The sequence below is a fragment of the Galeopterus variegatus genome, unplaced genomic scaffold (genome assembly GCF_000696425.1).
Source record: "Galeopterus variegatus unplaced genomic scaffold, G_variegatus-3.0.2 Scaffold6036, whole genome shotgun sequence".
Taxonomy (NCBI): Eukaryota; Metazoa; Chordata; class Mammalia; order Dermoptera; family Cynocephalidae; genus Galeopterus; species Galeopterus variegatus.
This window is the reverse complement of record NW_007732147.1, coordinates 116,547-140,096: the sequence shown is the minus strand read 5'-3', so window position 1 is coordinate 140,096 and position 23,550 is coordinate 116,547. Positions and strand designations below refer to the sequence as shown.

Genomic DNA, 23,550 nt, shown 5'->3' with positions numbered 1-23,550 from the left:
AAAAAAAAAAAAAAAAAAAAAAAAAGATCCCTTACCGCTCATCGTTTAAAAAAAAAGTTTAGTTTTTAAAAAAAGGAAATGTGACAAAAATCCCCAGGAATGGCAGGGAGTGGGAGTGGGGTTGATGGAGAGCCGACTTTGGGTAAGAAAGATGCCTCTTCTGCTATGGGAAAGAGGAGGCAAGATTAATACAGTGTTAGGGAGGAAAAACTTTTCTTCTACCCTTTTAGAATTAATTGGGACCTGTGAATTAAATTGACAAAAGACAGATAAGCAAGAGAAAAAAACGATTTTTGTTCATGTACGTATATGGTAATTCACAGAAAAATATGACCCAAGGAGATGGTAAGAATTTGGTTGTGAGAATGTCTGTGAAGAGGTTTTTTTGTTTTTCCTCTGAACTTCCCTTTTCTTCCTAAAAGCAAAGCCTCCCAGAAAGAATTCAGCTGTCATAAACCCCCTCCCCAGGAGTTTTGCAACCAAGAAAGATTAATTCCTATCACTGGAGAGAAAATTAATTCCTATCACTAGAGAGAAGTCAGCGCCAGGATTAGAAGTTACCTAAACAGACATTCTCACAAAACTGTCAAATCTCACATCTATTCGCCTAAAGGCCCATTTACCTTTCCTAAAAATCATTTGTTTCCCTATAGCTGCCCTTCTCACCTTCCCCTTTCTTAATTAAGATAGTATATATACCAAATTCCGTGCCTTAGAAACCACTAGCGTTGTCTTTCCTGTGGCCTCCACCTGTTCAACAGGTGTGCTGTTTCCGGTCTAGACACCAGTACTGTACTCGTGTGTGTATCTCCGAGGGCGGTGGTTCTCAAACTCTATTCTGCATCAAGGTCACTTGGAGGGCTTGCGAAAACAGATCACTGGGGCCTCACCTATCGAGATTCTGACTCAGTAGGTCCAGGTGAGGCCCGGGAATTTGCATTTCTAATGTGTTCCTCCCTTTTCTTTGCCTACCGCTCCGCCCTCCACATTTCGAGAGCCTCTGTCCTACAGAAAACCGAATACCCTAGGAAGGTTCTGAAAGAGTAATTGATGGGCTTTTATACTTGGCTCGGTAAACTAGGCGCGTCCTCTGTGCGGGTTGGTCCGAGCTGTGGCCCACAAGCCCAGCCTGAAGGAAGGATTAAGACAGAGCCACATCAGTCCCATGGGAGAAGGGTAGGAGAAAGGCGAGAACCCTACGGAAGGAATGTTCCGGAAAGCTTGGGGGACCAGTCCCTGACCTGGTCTGGAGGGCGAGCAGGGCCCCACAGAGGGAACGGAGCAGGTTCAAGGGTGGGGAACAACTTTCTAAACGCAGGACTAGAGCCAGCGAGGAACCCCCAGCTAAACGAAAAAGTAAAGAACGACTCCGTGCAAGCGTACGGAATGCTGCGTGCCTTACTGAGGGCGCCTGCGCAAGCATAGCAAAGATTTGTTTTATTTATTTTATTATTATTATTTTTACCCCTCCGCCGGTCCCCCTCGTTCAGGCTGACGCAGTAGGTAAGCAAAGGCTGCAAATAGCGCAGCGCAAGCCCGTGACCCTGAGCCACAGCAGCGTCTCCCGCGGCCGCTAGTGGGCGCTCTTCCCAGGGCCTGCTCAGCTTCCGGCCAGCCTGCGCCTGCGCGGGACTCCGGAGGCTCTGCGAAGGGGCGAGAACTGTCGGCGCCTGCGCCCTCTCCGACTAAGATGGCGGCGGCGGCCCGGAGGGGCTGGGGAGCTGCGGCTGCTGCCATGGGGCTGCGCAGGCGGTAGGTGACGAGCCTGGAGCTCCGAATAGGGGTGCCGCTGGGCTTAGCCAGAGGAGCGGTTGCCGCCTCGCCGACCTTCTCTTAAGGACGGACGGGGGTAGTGCATCTGATGGAGCCCTTGGGTCCGCCGCATCACCGCAGTTGGGGTTATCCCTGAAGCTGTCGGAAAGGCAGCTCGGTGCCTCCAGTTCTGACGGACTCAGTGGAGCCTCCTGCCAGGCTCTGAGACCCGGAGCCTGCATTCCTTCGGGCCGGAAGGTCGCAGGGACCGGCTCTAGAGACAGAACGGAGGAGCTGGTTTTAAATCGTGTGGCTCCTAGCCCTTTCACCACTTGCATTCCCTCCTCTATTAAACACAAAATCAGAACATCACACAGAAGGGAAGAAAATGCTTTGTCTCATTTCCTCATTTTCCCAGTGAGGCCCCAAAAGGGGACGTGACGTGTGCAAGGTCACACAGCTTCTCAGGGATGGAACTCTAAGGAGAATCCAGACTCCTAGGTACCCCCCCGCCCCGGCCCCTTTAGACTACTGCGTTCCCTTATCTTTCCTTCTTACCTAAGGCATGCCTTTGAGTCTCTCCTCCCATTGTCACCTGTCAACATTAGTTAGTGGACTTTATGGAGGTCTCGGACCCTGATTTTACTTCTGGAGGAAAAGGCCTAGCAGAGTTTGATATCTTGCATATTAGAGGTTTTAGTGTTAATGGGGCTGTTGACGTTTAAATGCATTTCTTAAAAATATTAAGTTAGCAGAAAGATTTTTTGGTTAGTTACTCCGGGCTGCGCAGGCGGTACATCACACAGAAGGGAAGAAAATGCTTTGTCTCATTTCTTCATTTTCCCAGTGAGGCCCCAAAAGGGGACGTGACGTGTGCAAGGTCACACAGCTTCTCAGGGATGGAACTCCAAGGAGAATCCAGACTCCTAGGTACCCCCCCGCCCCGGCCCCTTTAGACTACTGCGTTCCCTTATCTTTCCTTCTTACCTAAGGCATGCCTTTGAGTCTCTCCTCCCATTGTCACCTGTCAACATTAGTTAGTGGACTTTATGGAGGTCTCGGACCCTGATTTTACTTCTGGAGGAAAAGGCCTAGCAGAGTTTGATATCTTGCATATTAGAGGTTTTAGTGTTAATGGGGCTGTTGACGTTTAAATGCATTTCTTAAAAATATTAAGTTAGCAGAAAGATTTTTTGGTTAGTTACTCCCCTTCTCCCCCTCATATGTTTGAGTAGATGTCTTCCTTGAATAATTAACTTAATTCATACTTTTATTTTAAACTTTAAACCTATCTCTCTGTCAAAATATGCGTCTTATTTATCCACCCTGCTGCCTTTTCCCTGGGCTGAAAGGGTAAGAATACTGGTTTTCCAATGTATTTCCAAATTCCAGAATATTCACAGGGAGATTTAGACAGTGAGCTATAGAAAAAGGTGTTTTCACCCCAAATCTTGAACTTCATTCATTTAATAAGTAATTATTGGGCAACTATTCCATGATAATAATGGTAGGAGCTACCATTTATTGAGCATTTACTGCATGGCCTGGCACTGATTTAAGCACTTTACCGGATTATCTGGACCCATCATCCCAGTCTTTATGAGCAGTAGCTGCGAATATTAGCCTTGTTGTAGAGATGAGAAACTGAGGCCACAGTGCTAGCAGCTGGGGACATAGATGTGACAGTCTCTCCTCTTAACGAGTTTGCAGCCTAGTAAGAAAGACATTAGCAAATAACGATAAAGTCATGAGTGCTGTAATAGAGTCAGAACTTAAAGTGGTCACAGACCTTACTGTGACCAACTCTGGTATGGGGAATGGCAGTCAGGGCTTCACACATTCCTTGAATCCCCATTCAGTGTTGTTTCTAACGATGTCACTAGTGATTACTTAATTCTCCTGAATCTTCCAGGCCGGTCCTTTAGTTTCTCCAGTAGCATCTAAGAAACTTTGTATGGCTTACAGTCCTACAGTGTCATGTTGTTTCTAACGATGTCACTAGTGATTACTTAATTCTCCTGAATCTTCCAGGCTGGTCCTTTAGTTTCTCCAGTAGCATCTAAGAAACTTTGTATGGCTTACAGTCCTACAGTGTCCCAGTGAAGTAGATTTTTGCTTATAAATCACATTTAAAGATAACTGAAGTCAGGAAAAATTTTAGGTAATCTGTTTTCCACTTAATTGGTTCTCACTCTTTGACATGCAGAATTGTGGTTTTGTAAGAAAAGAATGTGATGTGAAGTCTGTCACTTCCTATTTTAGGTGGAAAATAATCATAGAATTTTTTTTTTTAAGTTATCGTGTGTGATCACAAACGTGTCTCCTGTGCTTAAAATTCCTCAATGGCTCCTGTGAAATGACAGTTGTAATGGATAGCAATACTTTAAAGTAAACTGCATCTTAAAGTAACTTGCAATAGGGTTCTAAGATTTTTCACTACTCAAATCTCCTTTTATTTCCTTTTCTGGTAATATTTGTTTCCTTTCTCCCTTTGTTTTTAATCTGTCAAAGCCATAAAATAGCCAATTAATGCTTCTCTATCATAGTAAAATTACAACTCTGGGTTAATACGTTTCCAGTCAAAAAGCATGTAAACATGATTGGCTGTTTTAGCAGTGTGGAGGACAATAGTGTACTTTCTATTAGATTTTTAAAATTTATTTATTTTTAATTTTTTTGTGTGTGGCTGGTCGGTATGGATCTGAACTTCTATTAAATTTTTTGAAGTATTGAAATACTTTTCAAAACAGGTAATATAGGTTATCTCTAGAGAGAGAAACATGGTTGTAGGGGACAGAATATGAGGGAGACTTTTCACTGTGTATAATTTTTGTCCTTATCAATTTTGAACCATGTGACTCTATTACCTAGTTTTAAAATTTTTTAAAAGAAGAAGTAAAAGCTTATAGTTCTTTGCCTCCTTCATGCATAAGAAAGAGTCTGGGACTCCAGGTTATAAATCACTAACATAGATACATTTCTGTTTCTTATACTCGGATGTTACTCTGCCCTGCGTACACCCAGTTATCAAGGCAATGAATTTCCATTTGAGCTGTACCTGTTTCTGAATCATTTGTAGATATTGCTTGCCTAAGTAAGAGGAAATAATGTTGTAGATGGAAAATGAAAAGTCAGCTCTGTAATTATCTGCATAATTATTGCTGGTTATGTTTAGATTTTACATGTCTTTTTTTTATATATGAGAAGTAGAGACTGACTTTAAAAGATTAGATCTCTTAAAATCCCATTTATTATTTGTTTTTAAGTACAGATTCTGTCATATGATGAATCCGTACACCATTAAGAAACAGCCTTTGCATCAATTTGTACGAAGACCACTTTTCCCACTACCTGCAGCCTTATGTAACACAGGTAAAAGTTTATCTCTTTAAGAGCAAATTATGTTTCTGAAACTAGTGGAACTAGTGGATCATAAAAGAGGAGAATTTGTAACTTTTCTATTCAGAAGCTCATAAGAAAAACATACTGGGTTTTTTTCTGTCATAATACCATACCTTAGTTATTTGTGAGGACATTGTCCAATAGATCTATGAAATCTCAGTATCTTGTATAACGCATCCCCTGGAACATAAGAGTTGCTCAAGAAATGATTTCTGAAATGAAAATTTTGTAAAGAGAAGTTATAAATGGGTTTGTGTTTCAAAGAATCATATGTATTTTAAACTACTGCTTTCCTTATTTGTATAAGAATACCCCTAAAATCAATAAACTTCTGGCTTTCATCCAGACCTTAGAACGTAGGAGTTTAAATGTACTTTTTTTAATTTCATCAAAATTAATTACTATGGTTTTATTGACAATCTTGTTGATATTACATACTTTGATTTTCTTTAATATTGGAAATAGTATGAAGATAGGATTTGAAAAGAATTTGAAATGTGACCACTGTAATGTAGTTAGGGACGCTTGATGAGAGGAGTGTGTGTGTGTGTGCACATGTGTGTGTATATGTTTGTAAATGCATACCTCTATGTGGTTATGAAGTTGTGAGCGTATGGATTCAGTCTGTCTCCCTTTCCTTCACAGCTTCTTGTTTAGAATGTGCTTGACTTTGGCTAAGAGCATGAGTTGAATCAGGGTAGAGACCTTACCTGTTCTGTAGACTGGGGCAAGAAGAGGAGTGCTTTCCTGTGGGCTTGCCTGTCTCCTTGAGTCATTGAATAGTCATAAATATTGCAGAACTTAGCAGATCAAACCACTTTAATTAGATTTTTAAACATTGTAGCACTGAATTATGAGGTCATCTAGGCTTTTCAAATTGGAAACCCACTGATTTTAGTCGTGGATATTGATTTTAAGCACCACTAATCTATATTTTTAAGGAGCCTATGCCTACTTGTTTAGATACCTATTAGTATATCTATGAGGAAAAAATACTATATTGCAGTCTTTCTGTCCTGTGGTAACTCTCATGACACTTTCTGGAACATCTTTCTTGCTGATGGACCTGGGAGTCATTTTTGAAATACCTAATTAAACCCAATTTAGACTATAATTGGAAAGATTTTGGTAAATATTTATTCAAATTAGTCTTTTGAAATAGCTTTGTTCATTGTCAAAGGAGAAAAGTTGTGTGATGATAATATTTTCATAATTTCTATTTCAGAGAATATATATAGATTATACGCTCTTAAAAGACTTTTTAAAAAATATTTATAGCTTTTACCTTCGAGTATTTCTAAAAATTTTTCTTTCTGTAGATGTAGTTTTACTCAAATGGCTTGAGTAGAATAAAGCCAGATTTAATTTTTCAAATATGCCTAGTGTGTACAGAGATTTTGGTTATCAATAAATTGTTAAGAAAGGCTGCAAGAACTGATTGGTTCAGACCAGGGTTAAAAGAACCTTGGTGTGCTTTATTTACAGAAAGTGGTGGCAGCCCTTTCTTAAATGTTTCATTTGAAAAATTAAAACACAGATTTACGGAAGAATGTCTTGGTTGGAGGTATAAATATTTTAAATGAAGTGCTTGGACATTGAGGTTATCATTTTTTATTTTCCCTTTTTTAGGATTTGCCTGGTCACCAAGTCATCAGCTAATGTTTGATTAGGACAGTAGCTTAAGCAGAATGTATGGGAGTTTAGTTTCAATTTCTACTTCACACAGGAAGTGGTTTAACATCTGTAAGTTGCAATTGCACGGCGAGGTGCAAAAACGACTTAGCTGTTGAATTAGAACCTTCTCCCTAATGGTTAAGAAAAGCAGTTCCGTACCAGCCATATGTTTTGCCAAACTTAATCTCTTTCAGATTTAAAATAAAACTGTTGCTTTTTGATATTTTATTATCTATCTTAAACTATGTGGTATGAAGATGATGACAGGATAGGAAGACTGATCTTAAATGTATTTTCCTGCTATGCTTAGCAATAATAAATAAGGACTGGCAGTATGCACAGTGGTTAAGAGTCAGCACTAGGAAATTGTCCACACTTGAATCCTGGCTCTGTCACGTACAAACTGAGTGACCTTTAGCTTTAGTTTCCTCGTTTATAAAATAGGATAAAAGCAGTACCTCCTTGGGAGGATGTAAGGATTAAATGGTGCAATACATGTATTGTGTTTAGCACTATGCCCAGCACATGATGTGTACTCAGTAAATTTTAGTTTTTATAATATGCTGTTGTCATCCTATTTAAATATACTGCTTAAAGATGGAGAATTTTTTTTTGCTCAGAAGGTTTATTTTTGTAATAAATAATCAGAGTCTGTTTAATAGATTTAAAACTGTTAAAACACCAATGCTATCCTTTTGTCCGGCAAGTTGTTGTCATACCAGCAAAGTAGGAAATTAAAGAATCTGTTCACTCTTTATTGCTTTAATGAATTCATTCTCAATCTAATCATGGTTCTAGAAGAAACATATAGGAAAAGAGCCTGTAAAGATATTTTTAAATTAAATATTCCAGAAAGTAATTCACACAGATTCCCACGTATGCGATATTTTATAATGTTACCAACTGTACCATCAGACAAGTTATTCAACATCTCCTAGCCTAAGTTTCTTCATTTGTAGAATGGGAATAATAATAATACCTTCTTTACAGGATTGTTAAAGGCATAAATACATTTAAAGCACTTGACCCTGTAATAAGCAAATAATAAATATTTGTTATTATTATTATTATAAATTGCTACCTTTATTGTCTTTAAAAGAATGGTAGCACTTTGAAAGAAAGTGAATGTGACATTTTACTCTATTAATATCACAGCGATAATGGTCTAAGATTATGAATATGTTAGCCATTGGTACCAAGTCACAAAATAGAATACATGTACATATAAGATTCCTAAATTATGTTGTGTCTTCCTACTTAAGTGTAGGATATTGCTGAAATCTGTTGAATAACATAACTAAATAATCAGAGTATTAATATAAAATTCTATGCAGTTATGCTAAATATATTTCTTGTCCTTATAAATTCTTATTTTGTCAGCTTGGACAATAATGTCCAGTTTTCTTTTTTTCCAATATTTCTTATTTCTGGTTCTCTGAAAAGGAGCACTTCATAGTCCATGAACTTGTTAACTACTGTTTTTTCTAGAATAACATTCTTTCTTCTTTTTCTTTTTTAGTGAGATGTATGTTTATTCAAACACAAGATACCCCAAATCCAAACAGTTTAAAGTTTATACCAGGAAAACCAGTTCTTGAGACAAGAACTATGGATTTTCCCACGCCAGCTGCAGCATTTCGCTCCCCTCTGGCTAGGTATGTTATTGTTTTCATTTGCTTTTACCAAGAAACATAAATAACCAACTTTGGGGTTAAGACAGCCTTATTTAGCTATCGCATTTTTAGTGCATTTTAACCCCAGGTCTGTTCTCTCCCTCTGCAAGTCAAACACACCACTGTGGTCTTTCTTTCCTTCTTTCTCTCTTAGCTCCCACTTATGAGTGAGGACATGTGACATTTCTCCCTCTATGCCTGGCTTCTTTCACTTGACATAATTTTCTCCACGCTCATCTATGTTGCTGTGAATGGCAGAGTTTCATTCTTTTTTATGGCTGAGTAGTATTCCATTGTGTGTGTGTGTGTGTGTGTGTGTGTGTGTGTGTGTTGATTGTAAAATTTGTATATAATTGAAAAGTGAAAAGAGCAGCCAAGGTAATTGTATTCGTCCATTTATGTTGCTTATAACAAAATACTTGGAACTGGGTAATTTATAAAGAAAACAAAATTTATTGCTTACTTTTCATAGGGTAGGAAATCCAAAGTCTAGGGAACACATCTGGTGAGGGTCTTAGTGGTCGCAACAATTACCTGGGTGTCTCACATGGCAAAAATGGTGAAGCAGAGAGAAAGACTAACTTCTGTATTCACTCTCATTTTAAAGCCCCCTGAACCATGTCCCTGACCACCATTATTAATCCATTCACTACAGTATGGTCCTACAATGTAATCACCTCTTCAGGGCCCCACCTTTCAATTACTGTAATAGGATTTCCCACTCCCAGCAGTTACAGTGGGGATTTAAGCTTCAGTGAGGTTGGGGAGGGCATCCAATCTACAGTACTGGTCATCCGTTGATGGATATTTAGGTTGGTTCCAAATCTTGGCTGTTGTTAATAGAGCTATGATGAGCATGGGAGTGCATATATCCTTTTGACATGATGATTTCTGTTCCTTTGAGTAGATACCAGCAAGTGGGATTGCTGGACTGTGTGGTTGATCTATCTGTAATTATTGGAGAAACCTCCATACTGTTTTCCATAGTGACTATACTAATTTACAGTCCCACCAACAGTGTAGAAGAGTTCTGCATCCTCATCAGCATTTGTTATTCTCAGTCTTTTTGATTATAGCCAGTCTAACAGGGGTGAGATGATATCTCAGTGTGATTTTAGTTTATATTTCCCAGATGATTAGTGATGTTGAGCATTTTTTTAAGTGTCTGTTGGCCATTCGTATGTCTTCCTTCGGAAAATGTCTATTCACCTCCTTTGCCCATTTTTTAATTGGGTTATTTTTTTTTTTTAGTGTGTAGTTGTTTGAGTTCCTTGTATATTCTGGATATTATTCCTTTGTTTGATATATAGTTTGCATATATTTTCTCCTGTAGGTTGTCTTTTCACAATCCTAACATTCATATGGAACAAGCTAAGACCCCAAATAGCCAAAGCAATCCTGAGCAAAAAAAATAAAGCCAGTCATAACACTATCTGACTTTTTTTTTTTTTTTTTTTTTTTAAAGATGACCGGTAAGGGGATCTCAACCCTTGGCTTGGTGTTGTCAGCACCACGCTCAGCCAGTGAGCCAACCGGCCATCCCTATATAGGATCTGAACCCGTGGCCTTGGTGTTATCAGCACCGCACTCTACCGAGTGAGCCACAGGCCGGCCTTACCTGACTTCTAATTATGCTACAAAGCTATAGTAACCAAAACAGCATGAAATAGGCATAAAAATAGACACTCAGACAATGGAACAGAGTAGAGAACCCAGAAATCAACCTACATACTTAGAGCCAACTGATTTTTAACAAAGGCTACAAGAATGTAAGTTGAGGAAAAGACTGCCTTTTCAATAAGTGGTGCTGGGAAAATTGGACATCCGTATGCAGAAGAATGAAACTAGACCTGCACTTTTTGCCAAATACCAAAATCAACTCAAAATGGATTAAAGAGTTAAGTATAATACCTGAAACTATAAAGCTACTAAAGGAAAACATAGGGGAAACACTTCAGGAAGTAGCACTGGTCAAAGACGTTATGAATAAGACCCCAAAAGCACAAGCAACAAAAGAAAAGATAAGTAAATGGGATTATGTCAAACTGAAAAGCTTCTGCACAGCAAAAGCCCTCTTCAAATTAGTATTTTGAAAATAGCCTTTTTTCTGGATTCATAGAATTTATTATTTTCAGTCAAGCAAAACTAGTCTTGTTTTCTTTGTTGTTTTATTAGGGAATATTTTTGCTATAAGCTAAAATAAGCTTTCTGAGGATAGAGACCAGTCTTCCTTGCTTATCATTGTATCTCTAGTTCTTAGTATAGTGCCTGGCACTCAGTAGGTGTTAAAATATTTGTTGAATGAATGAGTAATTATTGAATGAATAAATAAATACTAGTGTATCTTACTTCAGGAAGGCTTTTGAGAGTCATCCTCATTTTAATACATATCAGTATTTCATTCCTCTTTATTGTCAAGTAGTACTACATTGTATGGATATAACATAGTCTGTTTATTCATTCACCAGTTGATGGACATTTCCAGATTTTTTGTGGCTATGATAAATGAAGCTGCTATAAAGATTTACGTACAATTCTTTGTGGAGCATATGTTTTCAGTTTTCTTTGGTCAATACCTAGGAGTGGTATAGTGCTGGATTGTGAGGTGAGAAAATGAAACAAAATTGGCCATGAGTTGGTAATTGTTGAAGCTGGTGATGGGTACATAGAGGTTCTTTTACTTTGCTCTCTACTCTTTGTATATGTTTAAACTTTTCCATGATAAGACTTATTATCTCTTATTTTTTCCTTTATTCATAGACAGTTATTTAGGATTGAAGGAGTAAAAAGTGTCTTCTTTGGACCAGATTTCATCACTGTCACAAAGGTAAACATAGGATTATATAAAATAAGACTTGAAGTACTTTTAGTGTTTTCAGAGTCCAATGCTCCTCTGCAGAATTTTCATTCTTAATATATTTTGCACATAGTTATTAAAAATCTCAAATGTAGCTTACTTCTCACATTTCTCAAGTTAATTATTTAAAAAATTTTCAAGTTGAAATTAACTATAGTTCAGTTCCCTCATTTTTCAAAAGAGAACTTGAGCTTCAGAAGGTTAAATGCAGTGTCCAAGATTATATAGCTGGTCTACAGCAAGACTCACCTTGGCAGGACTAGAATTTAGGCCTCCAAGTATTATTTTTATTAATTTTTACTTTAAATTGATAGAGTAAAAAGGGAAGTAAGTAAATATTATAAATGAACAAATTATACATGTGCTTATATTGTAAAAACACATTATGTATATATGTCATATGACATGATGTGTCTACTTTGAAAGGAGATATATATTCATTTATTCTGTTGAGATATATATCGATATGTATAACAATTATATGTATATATGTATATATATATATATATTTATATGTATGTATATATACAAATTCCACAATCCTGCAATTATACTTCAGAGCTTCACAGATAACAGTGGACTGTGCAGTTCTGCAGCACTTGGTTAACCTTTAAATATCACAAAATCAAGATAAATATGCTACCCATTCCAAAGGTCAAGGTGGTATCTGCTAGAAAAAGCTGTTCCATTTTTAAATCCACTAGATTAATGGGAAATGAACTATTTAAATTTGAACTGTGTATCCTTTTAGATATGTTAATTGTTGTATATCTACTGAACTTAATCATTTGCCCACTACTGTGTCAAAATCAAAAGTATTGTATTCATTGAACTTCCCTTATGCAATTTGAAAGGATTACTTTGAGTTTTTGATGTGCTTTAAAAGTAGACTCACTGGCTTAGTAATGTGTTACATCTAGCCTAGTATTCTCCTATAGCTACTTATGTAATGAAGAGAAATATGTTTTTCCTCCTTGGTGGCAATCCCAGTGGCTATGGATATTCTTGCAGATATTCTAATTGTAAAATGTTTTTACCTGTTGTTTAGAATGTTAATTCTAAATTCTCAGAAAGCCTTTTCTTGACCATCTTAGTTAAAGTGACATACCCTCTACGAGCTCATTAACCTGTTTTATTTTCTTCATTACACTTACCACTTAATCATATTTTTTTCCTACTGCAGTTTTATTTTTTTTATAGCAGTTTTACGTCTATAGAGGAATTGATCAGAAAGTACAGATAGTTTCCATACCCTCCTCCCACATACAAACACAGTCTGTCCTATTATTAACATGTTATATTAGTGTGGTACATTTGCTTCAGTTATGAAACAATATTGATATATTATATTGAGTTAATTTTACGTTATGGTTCTCTCTTTGTGTTGTATAGTTCTGTGGGTTTTGCCAAATGTGTAATGGTGTATTCACCATTATAGTATCATACAGAATAGTTTGCTGCCCTAAAAATTCTCTGTGCTCCCCCTGTTCATCTCTCTCTCCTGCCTTCTCTTCTGAAACCCTGGCAACCACTGATTTTTTTCCATTACCTCAAACATTTATCATTTCTTTGTGTTGGGAACATTCAAAATCCTCTCTTCTAGCTAATTAAAACTATGCACTAAATCATTGCTGTTTGTAGTCGTTCTACAGTGCTATAGAACACTAGATATTATTCCTCCTATCTGGCTGTACTTTTGTATCTGTTAATCCACCTCTCATTATCTCTCTCTCCCCCCTACCCTTTCCAGCCTCTGGTAACCACTGTTTTACTCTCCACTTCTTTGTGATCAACTTTCTTAGTTTCATATTTGAGTGACAACATATAGTATTTCTCTTTCTATTTCTGGCTTACTTCACTTAACATAATGTCCTCTAAGTTCATCCATGTTGTTGCAGATGACAGGATTTCATTCTTTTTTTATAGCTGAATAATATTCCATTGTTTTTATACACCACACTTTCTTTTATCCATTCCTCTGTCAATGGACACTTGCATTGATTGTATATCTTGGCTATTGTGAATAATGCTGCAGTAAATGTGGGAGTGCAAATATCTCTTCAATATACTGGTTTCCTTTCCTTTGGATATATACCCAGTAGTGGGATTGCTGGTTTATAGGGTAGTTATATTTGTGGTTTTTTGAGGAACCTCCATAGTGTTTTCCATAATGACTGTACAATTTATATTCCCACCAACAGTGTATAAGAGTTCCCCTTTCTCCACATCCTTGTCAGCATTTGTTATTTTTGGTCTTTTTGATAGTAGGCATTCTAACTGGAGTGACATGATATCTCATTGTGATTTTGATTTGCTTTTTCCTGATGATTAGTGATGTTGAGCATTTTTTCTGACAGCTGTTGGCCATTTGTATGTTTTCTTGCGAGAAATATCTATTCAGCTCATTTGCCCACTTTTGGATCAGAAATTGTTTTTTTTTGCTGTTGAGTTGTTTGAGTTCCGTGTATATTCTAGATATTAATCTCTTTTTGGATGCATAGTTTGCAAATATTTTCTCCTATTCTGTAAGTTGTCTCTTCACTCTTTTTGATTGTTTCTTTTGTTGTGCAGAAGCTTTTTAGTTTCATATAACCCCAGCTGCCTATTTTTGCTTTTGAGGTCCTCTTCATAAAGTCTTTGCCTAGCCCAGTGTCCTGTAGATTTTCCCTTATGTTTTCTTCTAGTAGTTTCATGGTTTTGGGTTTTACATTTAAACCTTTAATTCATTTGAGTTGATTTTTGTATATGATAAGAGATAGGGGTCTAATTTCATTCTTCTGTATACAGCTATCCAGTTTTCCCAGCACCATTTATTGAAGAAATTGTCCTTTCCTCAATGCATATTCTTGGCACCTTTGTCAAAAATCAGATAGATTTGGCTGTAAGTACATGGTTTTATTTTTGCGTTCTGTATTTTGTTCCATTGGTCTGTATATCTGTTTTTATGCCGGTACTGTAGTGTTTTGGTTACTGTAGCTTTGTAGTATATTTCGAAGTCAGGTAGTATGATGCCTCCAGCTTTGTTGTTTTTGCTTAGGGTTTCTTTGGCTGTTCAGTCTTTTGTGGTTCCATACAAATTTTAGGATTGTTTTATCTATTTCTGTGAAGAATGTCATTGGTATTTTGATAAAGGTTTCAGCAAATCTGTGGATTACTTTGGGTAGGATGGTCATTTTGACAATATTAATTCTTCCCACCTATGAGCATTTCTTTTCATTTTTTAGCATCCTCTTCAATTTCTTTCATCAATATCTTGTTTTCCAATTTGGATGCTCCTTATTTATTTGTCTTGCCTAATTGCTGTGGCTAGGACTTCCAGTAGTATGTTGAATCAGAGTGCTGAGAGTGGGCATCCTTTTTTTGTTCTGGTCTTAGAGGTAAAGCTTTCAGCTTTTTTTTTTTTTTTTTTTTTTTTCAGCTTTACCTTGTTCAGTATGGTGTTAGCTGTGGGTTTGTCATATGTGGCCTTTATTATGTTGAGGCACATTCCTTCTGTGCCTAATTTGTTGAGTGTTTTTGTCATGAGGGGATGTTGTGTTTTGTCAAATCCTTTTTCTGCATCAGTTGAGATGATCATATGGTTTTTGTCCTTCATTCTGTTCATGTGTTGTATCATATTTCTTGATTTGTGTATGTAGAACAAACCTTGTATCCCTGGGATAAATCCCACTTGATCATGGTGAATGATCTTTTTAATATGCTGCTGGATTAGGTTTGCTAGTATTTTGTTGAGGATTTTTGCATCTGTGTTCATCAAGGATTCAGGGATATTTGCCTGAAGTTTATTTTTGTTTTTGTGTGTGTATCCTTGTGTGGTTTTGTATCAGGGTAATGCTGGCCTCATAGAATGAGTTTGGAAGAATTCCCTCTTCAATTTTTTGGAAGAGTTTGAGGAGAATTGCTATTAATTCTTCTTTAAATGTTGGAAGACTTTGGCAGTGAAGCCATCAGTCCTGAGGTTTTCTTTAATGGGAGACTTTTTATTACTGATTGAATCTCATTACTCATAATTGGTCTCTTCAGGCTTTTTGTTTCCTCTTGGTTCAATCTTGGTAGATTGCATGTGTCCAGGAATTTATCCACCTCCTCTAGGTTTTCTAATTTGTTGGCATATAGTTGTTCATAAAAATCCCTAATCGTCTTTCGTATTTCTGTAGTATCAATTGTATACCTTTTTATTTCAGATTTTATTTGAGTCTTTTCTCTTTTTTTCTTAGTTTAGCTAATAGCTTGTCAATTTTGTTTATTCTTTTTAAAAACCAACATTTTATTTTTTTGATCTTTTTTTTTTATCTCAATTTTGTTTGTTTTTCCTCTATCTTTATTATTTCTTTCCTTCTGCTAATTTTGGGTTTGGTTTGATCTTTCTTTTCTAGTTCCTTTTGATGCATTTTTAGATTGTTTATTTGAGATCTTTCTATGTTTTTGAAGTAAGCACTTATTGCTATAAACTTCCCTCTTAGTACTGCTTTGGCTATATCCCATAGGTTTTGCTGTGTTATATTTCAGTTTTCATTTCTTTCAGTACATATTTAAATTTCCTTTCTAATTTCTCTATGACCCATTGGTCATTCAGGAGCATGTTGTTTAATCTCCATGTATTTGTTTTGAAAGTTTCTATTGCTATCGATTTCTAGTTTTATTTCATTGTTATCAGAGAAAATACTTGATATAATTTCAGTTTTTAAAATTTTGTTGAGACTTGTTTTGTGGCCTAACATATGGCTGATCCTGGAAAATGTTCCTTGTAGTGATGAGAAGAATGTGTATTTTATAGCTGTTGAATGCAGTGTTCTATAAATGTCTGTAATATCTATTTGGTCTATAGTGCAGTTCAAATCCAGTGTTTCTTTTTTGGTTTTCTATCTAGATAATCTGTGCATTGCCCACAGTGGGGTGTTGAAGTCTCCAGCTATTATTTTATTATAGTCTATCTCTCCCTTTAGATCTAATAACATTTGCTTTAGATATCTGGATGCTCCACTGTTGGGTGCATATATATTTACAATTGTTATATCCTCTTGATGAATTGACCCCTTTAACACATATATAATGATGTCTCTTTTTATGGTTGTCTCTTTTTATGGTTTTTGACTTAGAGTCTGTTTTCTCTGATTTAAGTTTAGTTATTCCTGCTCAGTTTTGCTTTCCATTTGCATGGAATATGTTTTTCATCCCTGCACTTTCAGTCTGTGTGTGTCTTTACAAGTGAAGTGGGTTTCTTGAAGGCAGTGTATAGTTGGGTCTTGTTTTTTTATCCATTCTGTCAGTCTGTATCTTTTACTTGAGAATTTAATCCACTTACATTCAGAGTTATTATTGGTAGATGAGGACTTATTCCTCTCATTTTGTTCAGTTTTTGGTTGTCTTTTATGTTTTTTGCTTCTTTCTCTCTTATTGTTTATCATTGTAGTTTGGTGATTTTCTATCGTGGTAATGTTTGATTCCTTTTTCTTTCCCATTTGGGTACATGCTTTACCAGTGAGTTTTATCTTTTTGTGTGTTTTCTTGATGGTGGTTATTTTCCTTTTGCTTCAAGCTGCTGGTCTCTGTTAATTGTTTCTCAAGTTGTTTTAGTTGTTATGAATTTCCTCAGTTTTTGTTGTCTTTGAAAGACTTTCTTTATTTTTCATTCCTGAAGGATAGCTTTGCTGGATATAGTATTCTTGGCCGGGAATTTTTTCTTTCAGTACCTTGAATATATCATCCTATTTTCTCCTGGCCTATAATGTTTCTGATGAGAAATATGCTGTTATAGTCTAATAGAGATTTCCTATATGTGACATGACACGTTTCTCTTGCTGTTTTTAGAATTCTCTCTTTGTCTTAACTTTTGACATTTTGACTGCAATGTCCCTTGAAGAGGATCTTTTTAGTTGAATATATTTGGGGACATTTGAGCCTCCTGGATCTGTATGAGCATATCTCTACCAAGACTTGGGAAGTGTTCAGCTATTATTTCATTAAATAGGTTTTGAATGCCTTTTTCCTTTTCTTCTCCTTTGGGTAAGCCCATATTTGAATGTTTGTTTGTATATTGATATTCTATAGTTCCTGTACATTTTTTTTACCCTTTTTTATTCTCATTTCTTTTTATTTCTCTAACTGGGTAATTTCAAATGACCTGTCTTCAAGTTCAGAGATCTTGTCTTCTCCTTGTTTTAGTCTGCTGTTGAAGCTCTCTATTGTATTTTTTATTTCACTCATTGAATTCTTCAGCTACAGGATTTCTGTTTGACTCTTTTTTACATTTATCTCTCTTTGTTAAATTTCTCATTCATAACATAAATTATTTTTCTGATTTAATCAAATTCCTTATCTATATTCTCTTCTATCTTGTTGAGTTTTCTTAATATCATTATTTTTAATTCCTTTTTTGCAGTTTGTCAATTCATCACTGGTGTGTTATTGTGTTCTTTTGGTGTTGTCATGTTTCCTTGCTTTTTCATGTTTCTTGTGGCCCTTCATTGATATATGTGCATCTGGTAGAACAATCACCTCTTCCAAACTTTACAGAGTGTCTTTCATAGACAGAGTCTTTCAGCTGCAATTGGGTTGCAGTATGCTTGTTGGATAGGGTGTGGTGATTCTGGTTCTGTGTAGATGCAGTGGTTTAGTCTGTGGGCTGTTTCTTCAGCTGTGATCAACCTCACCAATTCTGGAACCAGAGCAAATGAGCCTCAGTTGTCACTCAGTTTTCAGGGGGTGAAGTATTGTGTAGTGGTGACTAGCCCCTGAAACTGTGGGACTCAGCAATATTCGTGTCTCTTCGAGGTCTGGTACAGTGGCTGCTAGGTCCCAGAGTGGGGTACAGCTGTCACTTGGTGGACAGGATGCAGCATAGTGCTGACTCCACTCCCTGGGGGAAGAAATGTCTTAGTAGCTCATTCTCTAGGGGAATAGTTCAGTTGCAAGGAAGCAGGGTACTGGAGTTTTTCAGTTAGTAGGGTAGAGTGTCTCAGCTCAGCCACTGCTCTGTTTCCTTAGGACTCAGGGTAGTACATCAACTCAGCCCTAGGATGCTCAGCTGCTCAGCTGGCCAAACAGCTTCTTGGCCAAGCAGCTTCTTAGTCAAGACAGCAGTTCTCCAGGGCACCATTCATAGTTTTAGCTCACTCCCAGGAGGATGGGACACAGCCACGTATGAGAGGGGTAGTTAAAGATTCCCCCAGAGGGAGTAAGCAACTTCACAGCTTCGGCTCTGGCCTGAGAGGGGAGGGGCATTCCTTTAACTGGGAAGGGTGGATGGAATAGTTCCACCACTGCTTAGCCCCTCAGGGTAGAATGTAACAGCTGCTTGGGGAAGTTGATTCAGTGGTGGCCTAGCCTCTGGGATTAAAGGGTGTCACTCACCCCCAGAATAAGACACCTTGAAGTAGCATTTCCAGTTCCAAGATGTAAGAATATCCACATAGCCCACAGAAGGGGGGGCACAGTGTCGGCTCCTCTGTGGGAGTACAACTGTGTGGACTCTAGGTAGCTCCCTTAGGTGGGCTTAGTGCCTGTGAAGACTACCAGGGTTCCCAGTGGTAAGGGTAGTAGGTGTCCAAGGTATTGATTAGGGCTGCTGGGTTCCTTTTGCTTACCTTTTCTCTGCAGTGAGAAGTTCCTCCTGGTTCCCTGCTGCTCTTTGCTGGGCGATGAAATAGTGGAGGCTGGGTGTTTCCCTTTGTCCTCTATATGACTATCCTGAGTTTCTGTGCTTACTAGCATTTATATTACTCCTTTGATGTGCTCCGGTGCTGTTCTTTAGTTATTTTCACCCAGAAGTAGTTGTTTTTTCATTGTTTTGTCAGTCTTTGTGGGAGAGACAAACTGTAGGGTCTTCTAGTCAGCCATCTTGCTCCACCCACTTGTCTATTTTTTATTACCTGTCTTTCCTGCACTAGAATGTAAACTTTGTGAAGATAAAGATTGCTCATCTTGTTAAGCTCACCTAGAAGAATACCTAGCATGTAGTAGGCACTCTTAAAAAATTTTTGTAGAAGGAAACAATGTTGTAAAGTTTTCTAAACTGAATTATCAGGCTTCAAGTGGTTTCTCCTGAATGTAGGGTTGTGGTGAGTAAATCTACGTTAACTGATCCCCAGTCTTCATCAATTTGTGGACTTCTGGCCTATCTTTGTTATTCTTCAGTTTTCTTTCCTTCATTTTTTTTTTTTTCCTTTTTTGTCTTTTTTCGTGTCCGGCAACGGATCGCAACCCTCCAGTTTTCTTTCCTTCATTTTTTTTTTTCTCCTTTTTTGTCTTTTTTCGTGTCCGGCAACGGATCGCAACCCTCAGTGTCGCGCCCGTACTGGCCCGGGACCGGCAACGGGATCGCAACCCTCGGTGTTGCGTCCGCACCCCGCTCAGCCAGTGAGCAGGAACCAGTCTGTATGTGGGATCCGAACCCTCGGCAGTAGCGCCACCGCGCTCCCAAGCGGCGCACTGTAGCAGTGCGCCACCGGGCCGGCCCTCCTTCATATTTTTTAAAGGGACAAAAGGACAAACATTTATTTAATATATCCAAGATGTCAGATATAGCACTAGTGCTTTACATATATTATCTAATTTAATTCTTACAACTAGGTATTCTTGTCTTTATTATATGGGAAATTATTTATTTTTAAAAGTTGTTATATAATTCTTTTAATATAGCCTTTACTATATAAACATTTATATAGATGAAAAATATAATTATATTTCATAGGGTTTTATTTTTTCTTTCTTTTCCTTTTTTTCTTGATTTGATTTGGTGAGTCATCTTTTATTTCCCTTTCCCTTCATTACTTAGTTACCCTTTTTGAAATTGCTGTAGCACCACTTTTTTTTTTTTAAGCAAAACGACATAATCAATAGATAATGTTCCAAGTTAAGGTACACATTGATATTTAATAGACAGAATAGTGAATTTGATTTGTTTGCTTTCAGTAACCTTTCTCATCATGGATTATCACATTTACTTGATGTCTTCAGTGATTGCCTGTTTCCCTTTCAGATCTGTAATTGAGAATTCATAAGCTTTTATTATGCATCATTTGTGTTATTTTTTTCTAAATGTATGTGTGTATTTGCAGTTTCTATGATTCCTTTTTTCTCATTCAGATAACTTCAGAATACTTTTCTTCTTTTTATGACCTTTATATCCCTACTTAGTAGAGCCCACTATTTAAAGATCTGAGATGGCTTTCTTTTTTTTTTTTCTCTTTTTTGTCTTTTTTCGTGACCGGCAACGGGATCGCAACCCTCGGTGTCGTGCCCGCACCGCGCTCAACCAGTGAGCAGACGGGTCTCCACATGGGATCCGAACCCTCGGCGGGAGCGCCGCTGCACTCCTAAGCCCCGCACTCTACCGAGTGCGCCACCGGGCCAGCCCTGAGATGGCTTTCTTTTTTTTTTTTCTCTTTTTTGTCTTTTTTCGTGACCGGCAACGGGATCGCAACCCTCGGTGTCGTGCCCGCACCGCGCTCAACCAGTGAGCAGACGGGTCTCCACATGGGATCCGAACCCTCGGCGGGAGCGCCGCTGCACTCCTAAGCACCGCACTCTACCGAGTGCGCCACCGGGCCAGCCCTGAGATGGCTTTCTGATCCATTTTCCAAATAATTTATTAGAATACTAATTAGAACTAGTTTCCTTTCCCAATCACTAAAACATCTTACTAGTTTAACTCATATCCATAGCAGTGCCCAGTTTATCTTACCTTTGGTGTGCTGTCTCTAAATTGCTTCTTAATCCATGACAAAAATAGTCTCTTTCATCCATATTGACTCAATTTTTAATAGTATTTAAGCATAGACTCTAGCTAGCAGAATCCTGAGAGTCTAAATAGACTGCATGGAGTAGTTTTCCTCCTAAAGAGCTTTCCTTTAACAAACTAAAACATGTTGCCTTTCTCTTTCTAGATGTTAGTACTATCTGGGCATTTGATAATCCTATCTTTTTATTTATGGAAACAACTAGTTGGCTAGATATACAGGTGAAACAGTTATGGAATTGTTCTTAAGGATACCAGTCTTGTTGATAGTCCACAAGACCCGTTGCAGAGTAGTCATGGTTCTGCAGTTGCAGCATTGAATTTCTTCAATACTCTCTAAATAGTACATGTAAGTTTAATTTTTAGAATAGTTGTGTGATGTCCTGTATATAAGTAGTTATATCCTTTTTTTGACTTTAAAAGCTGGATCTGACATGTACTCTCCAGTAATGGGTGATGTTGCATAGTATAGGATGTATACAAGAAAATATTTTTGAAAGATACAAGGTAGTGTTCTGTTTATATTTGCCCTTGGCTGGGAATGTAGCATTTTTCTTCAAATGTTTATAGGAAAATGAAGAATTAGACTGGAATTTACTGAAACCAGATATTTATGCAACAATTATGGACTTCTTTGCATCTGGCTTACCCCTAGTTACTGAGGAAACATCTTCCGGAGAAGCAGGTAACATGTGTTGAGTAATTAATATTTGTCTTTTTTTTTTTTTCACTTTTCTTTTCTACTTTCTTCACATTTGTCTTGATTTCAGAAGTCATAAGAATACAGATTTTTAAAATCATGTAATATATATAGCTCTGAAATCAATTCCAGAAGGACTAAAACTTTATATATGCTATCTATTCATCAATGTTGAAAACTAGTGCATAAATTGAATCTATTATACAAAAGTAAAATTTCAATTATAAAAATTTTTGAGCATGCAAAAAATAAGATAATGCTTACCCATTTGCTCTCCACTCAGGTTTAACAAATGTTAACTTTTTGCCATAGTTGCTTTAGATCCATTTTTAAAGAAAATATTAACAGTTAAAGACTTTATATCCCTATCCTTTTTCCCTTCCTACTTCCAAAGATGCAGAATCAACGTCTTTGATGTTTATTAAAGAAGCGTGAACTTGTTTTGTTTTTATATTTTTATTACACATGTAAGTCTCTGCAGAGAATATATAGTATTGGTTTTTGTTCTTAAACTTTAAATAACTTGTTTTATACTGCAGATTGCCTTTTTAGCTGAGTATATATTTTTGAAATATATTCATTTAAAAAAATATAGATCTAGTTTATTCATTTTAAGTGTTGGATAGTATTCCATTATATTAATAAACTATCGCTAGTTAATTTGTGCCTTTACTTATGTTCAAGTGAATTGTTTGTACCAATTTCTATCACAAACGTTCCTGCAGAAGGCGTCCTTGTACAGGTCTTTTTGTGTATATGTGGGGAGTTTCTTTAGAGTATGTTCCTAGAAGTGAAATTGCTGTATCATAAGTTCTAATTTACACACATACTAGCGGTATATGAGGGTACTTCAAAAAGTTGTGGAAAAACAGAATTGCAAGATAGTGTGAATCTTTCCACAAACTTTTAAAAGTACTCTCATAAAAGAATTTCAACTTTCTTATATTCTTGTCATCACTTAGTGTTTCTTATGTTTTTTTTTTTTTTTTTTTTATAAACCAGTATGTTGGGTTTCAAATGGTATCTTGTTTCAATTACGTTTCCTTGATTAATACTAAACCTGAAGGTTTTCTTTGGTTCACTGGCTGTTTCCTTGTCAGTAAATTTTCTGTTCATTTTTTTGTCCAACTTTTAAAAACCGAATAATATATCTCCCATCCTTCTTTCCTTCGTTCCTTTCTCCCTCCATCCCTCCCTCCCTCTCTCTGTCTCTGTCTCTGTCCCTGTCTCTCTCTGTCTCTCTCTCTCTCTCTCTCTTATATTAATTTTTTTGGCAGCCTCTCTCTCTCTGTCTCTCTCTCTTATATTAATTTTTTTGGCAGCTGGCTGGTACAGGGATCTGAACAATTGACCTTGGTGTTATCAGCACCTGCTCTCTGAAGTGAACTAACTGGCTAGCCCTGTCCTTTTTACATTGATTTAAGCAGGTTTTATAAAAAAAGCACTCTTGCTATTAATCCTTTGTTAGGTATATTTATAACAAATAACTTCTCCCTAACGATGGCTTATCTTTTCACTTTGCTTATGATGTCTTTTGTTATACAGAAAATTTTCATTTTAATGTAGTAACATTTCTTAATCTTTTCCTTTGTGTTTTGAACTTGTACCTTGTTTTAATAAGTTATTTAGTGTAAAGCACTTGGAAGAGTAACTGTACATGAAGCTCAGTAAGTGTTAGCTAACACTATTATATTTGTTGTTGATGAAATTTTTCAGATGTCATAAAATATTGTCCTGTGTATGTATTTGTGTA

At 37.0% G+C, this 23,550-nt stretch overlaps 1 protein-coding gene across 4 annotated transcripts in view; it reads left to right on the top strand.

Annotated features, from left to right (window-relative positions):
* The first annotated feature begins 1,653 nt into the window (after positions 1-1,653).
* NFU1 (NFU1 iron-sulfur cluster scaffold) overlaps positions 1,654-23,550 on the top strand; it is a 31,338-nt gene continuing 9,441 nt past the window's right edge. Inside the window, exons 1-5 of one of the 4 annotated variants that reach the window (XM_008590358.1) lie at positions 1,654-1,752; positions 5,024-5,124; positions 8,348-8,483; positions 11,262-11,328; positions 21,668-21,782. In XM_008590358.1, the coding sequence (XP_008588580.1) occupies positions 1,691-1,752; positions 5,024-5,124; positions 8,348-8,483; positions 11,262-11,328; positions 21,668-21,782 (481 nt within the window). In that variant the 5' untranslated portion in view covers positions 1,654-1,690. Of the gene's footprint in view, positions 1,753-5,023; positions 5,125-8,347; positions 8,484-11,261; positions 11,329-21,667; positions 21,783-23,550 lie in introns of those variants that run through there. The other 3 variants (XM_008590359.1, XM_008590361.1, XM_008590362.1) reach the window with 3 other exon arrangements.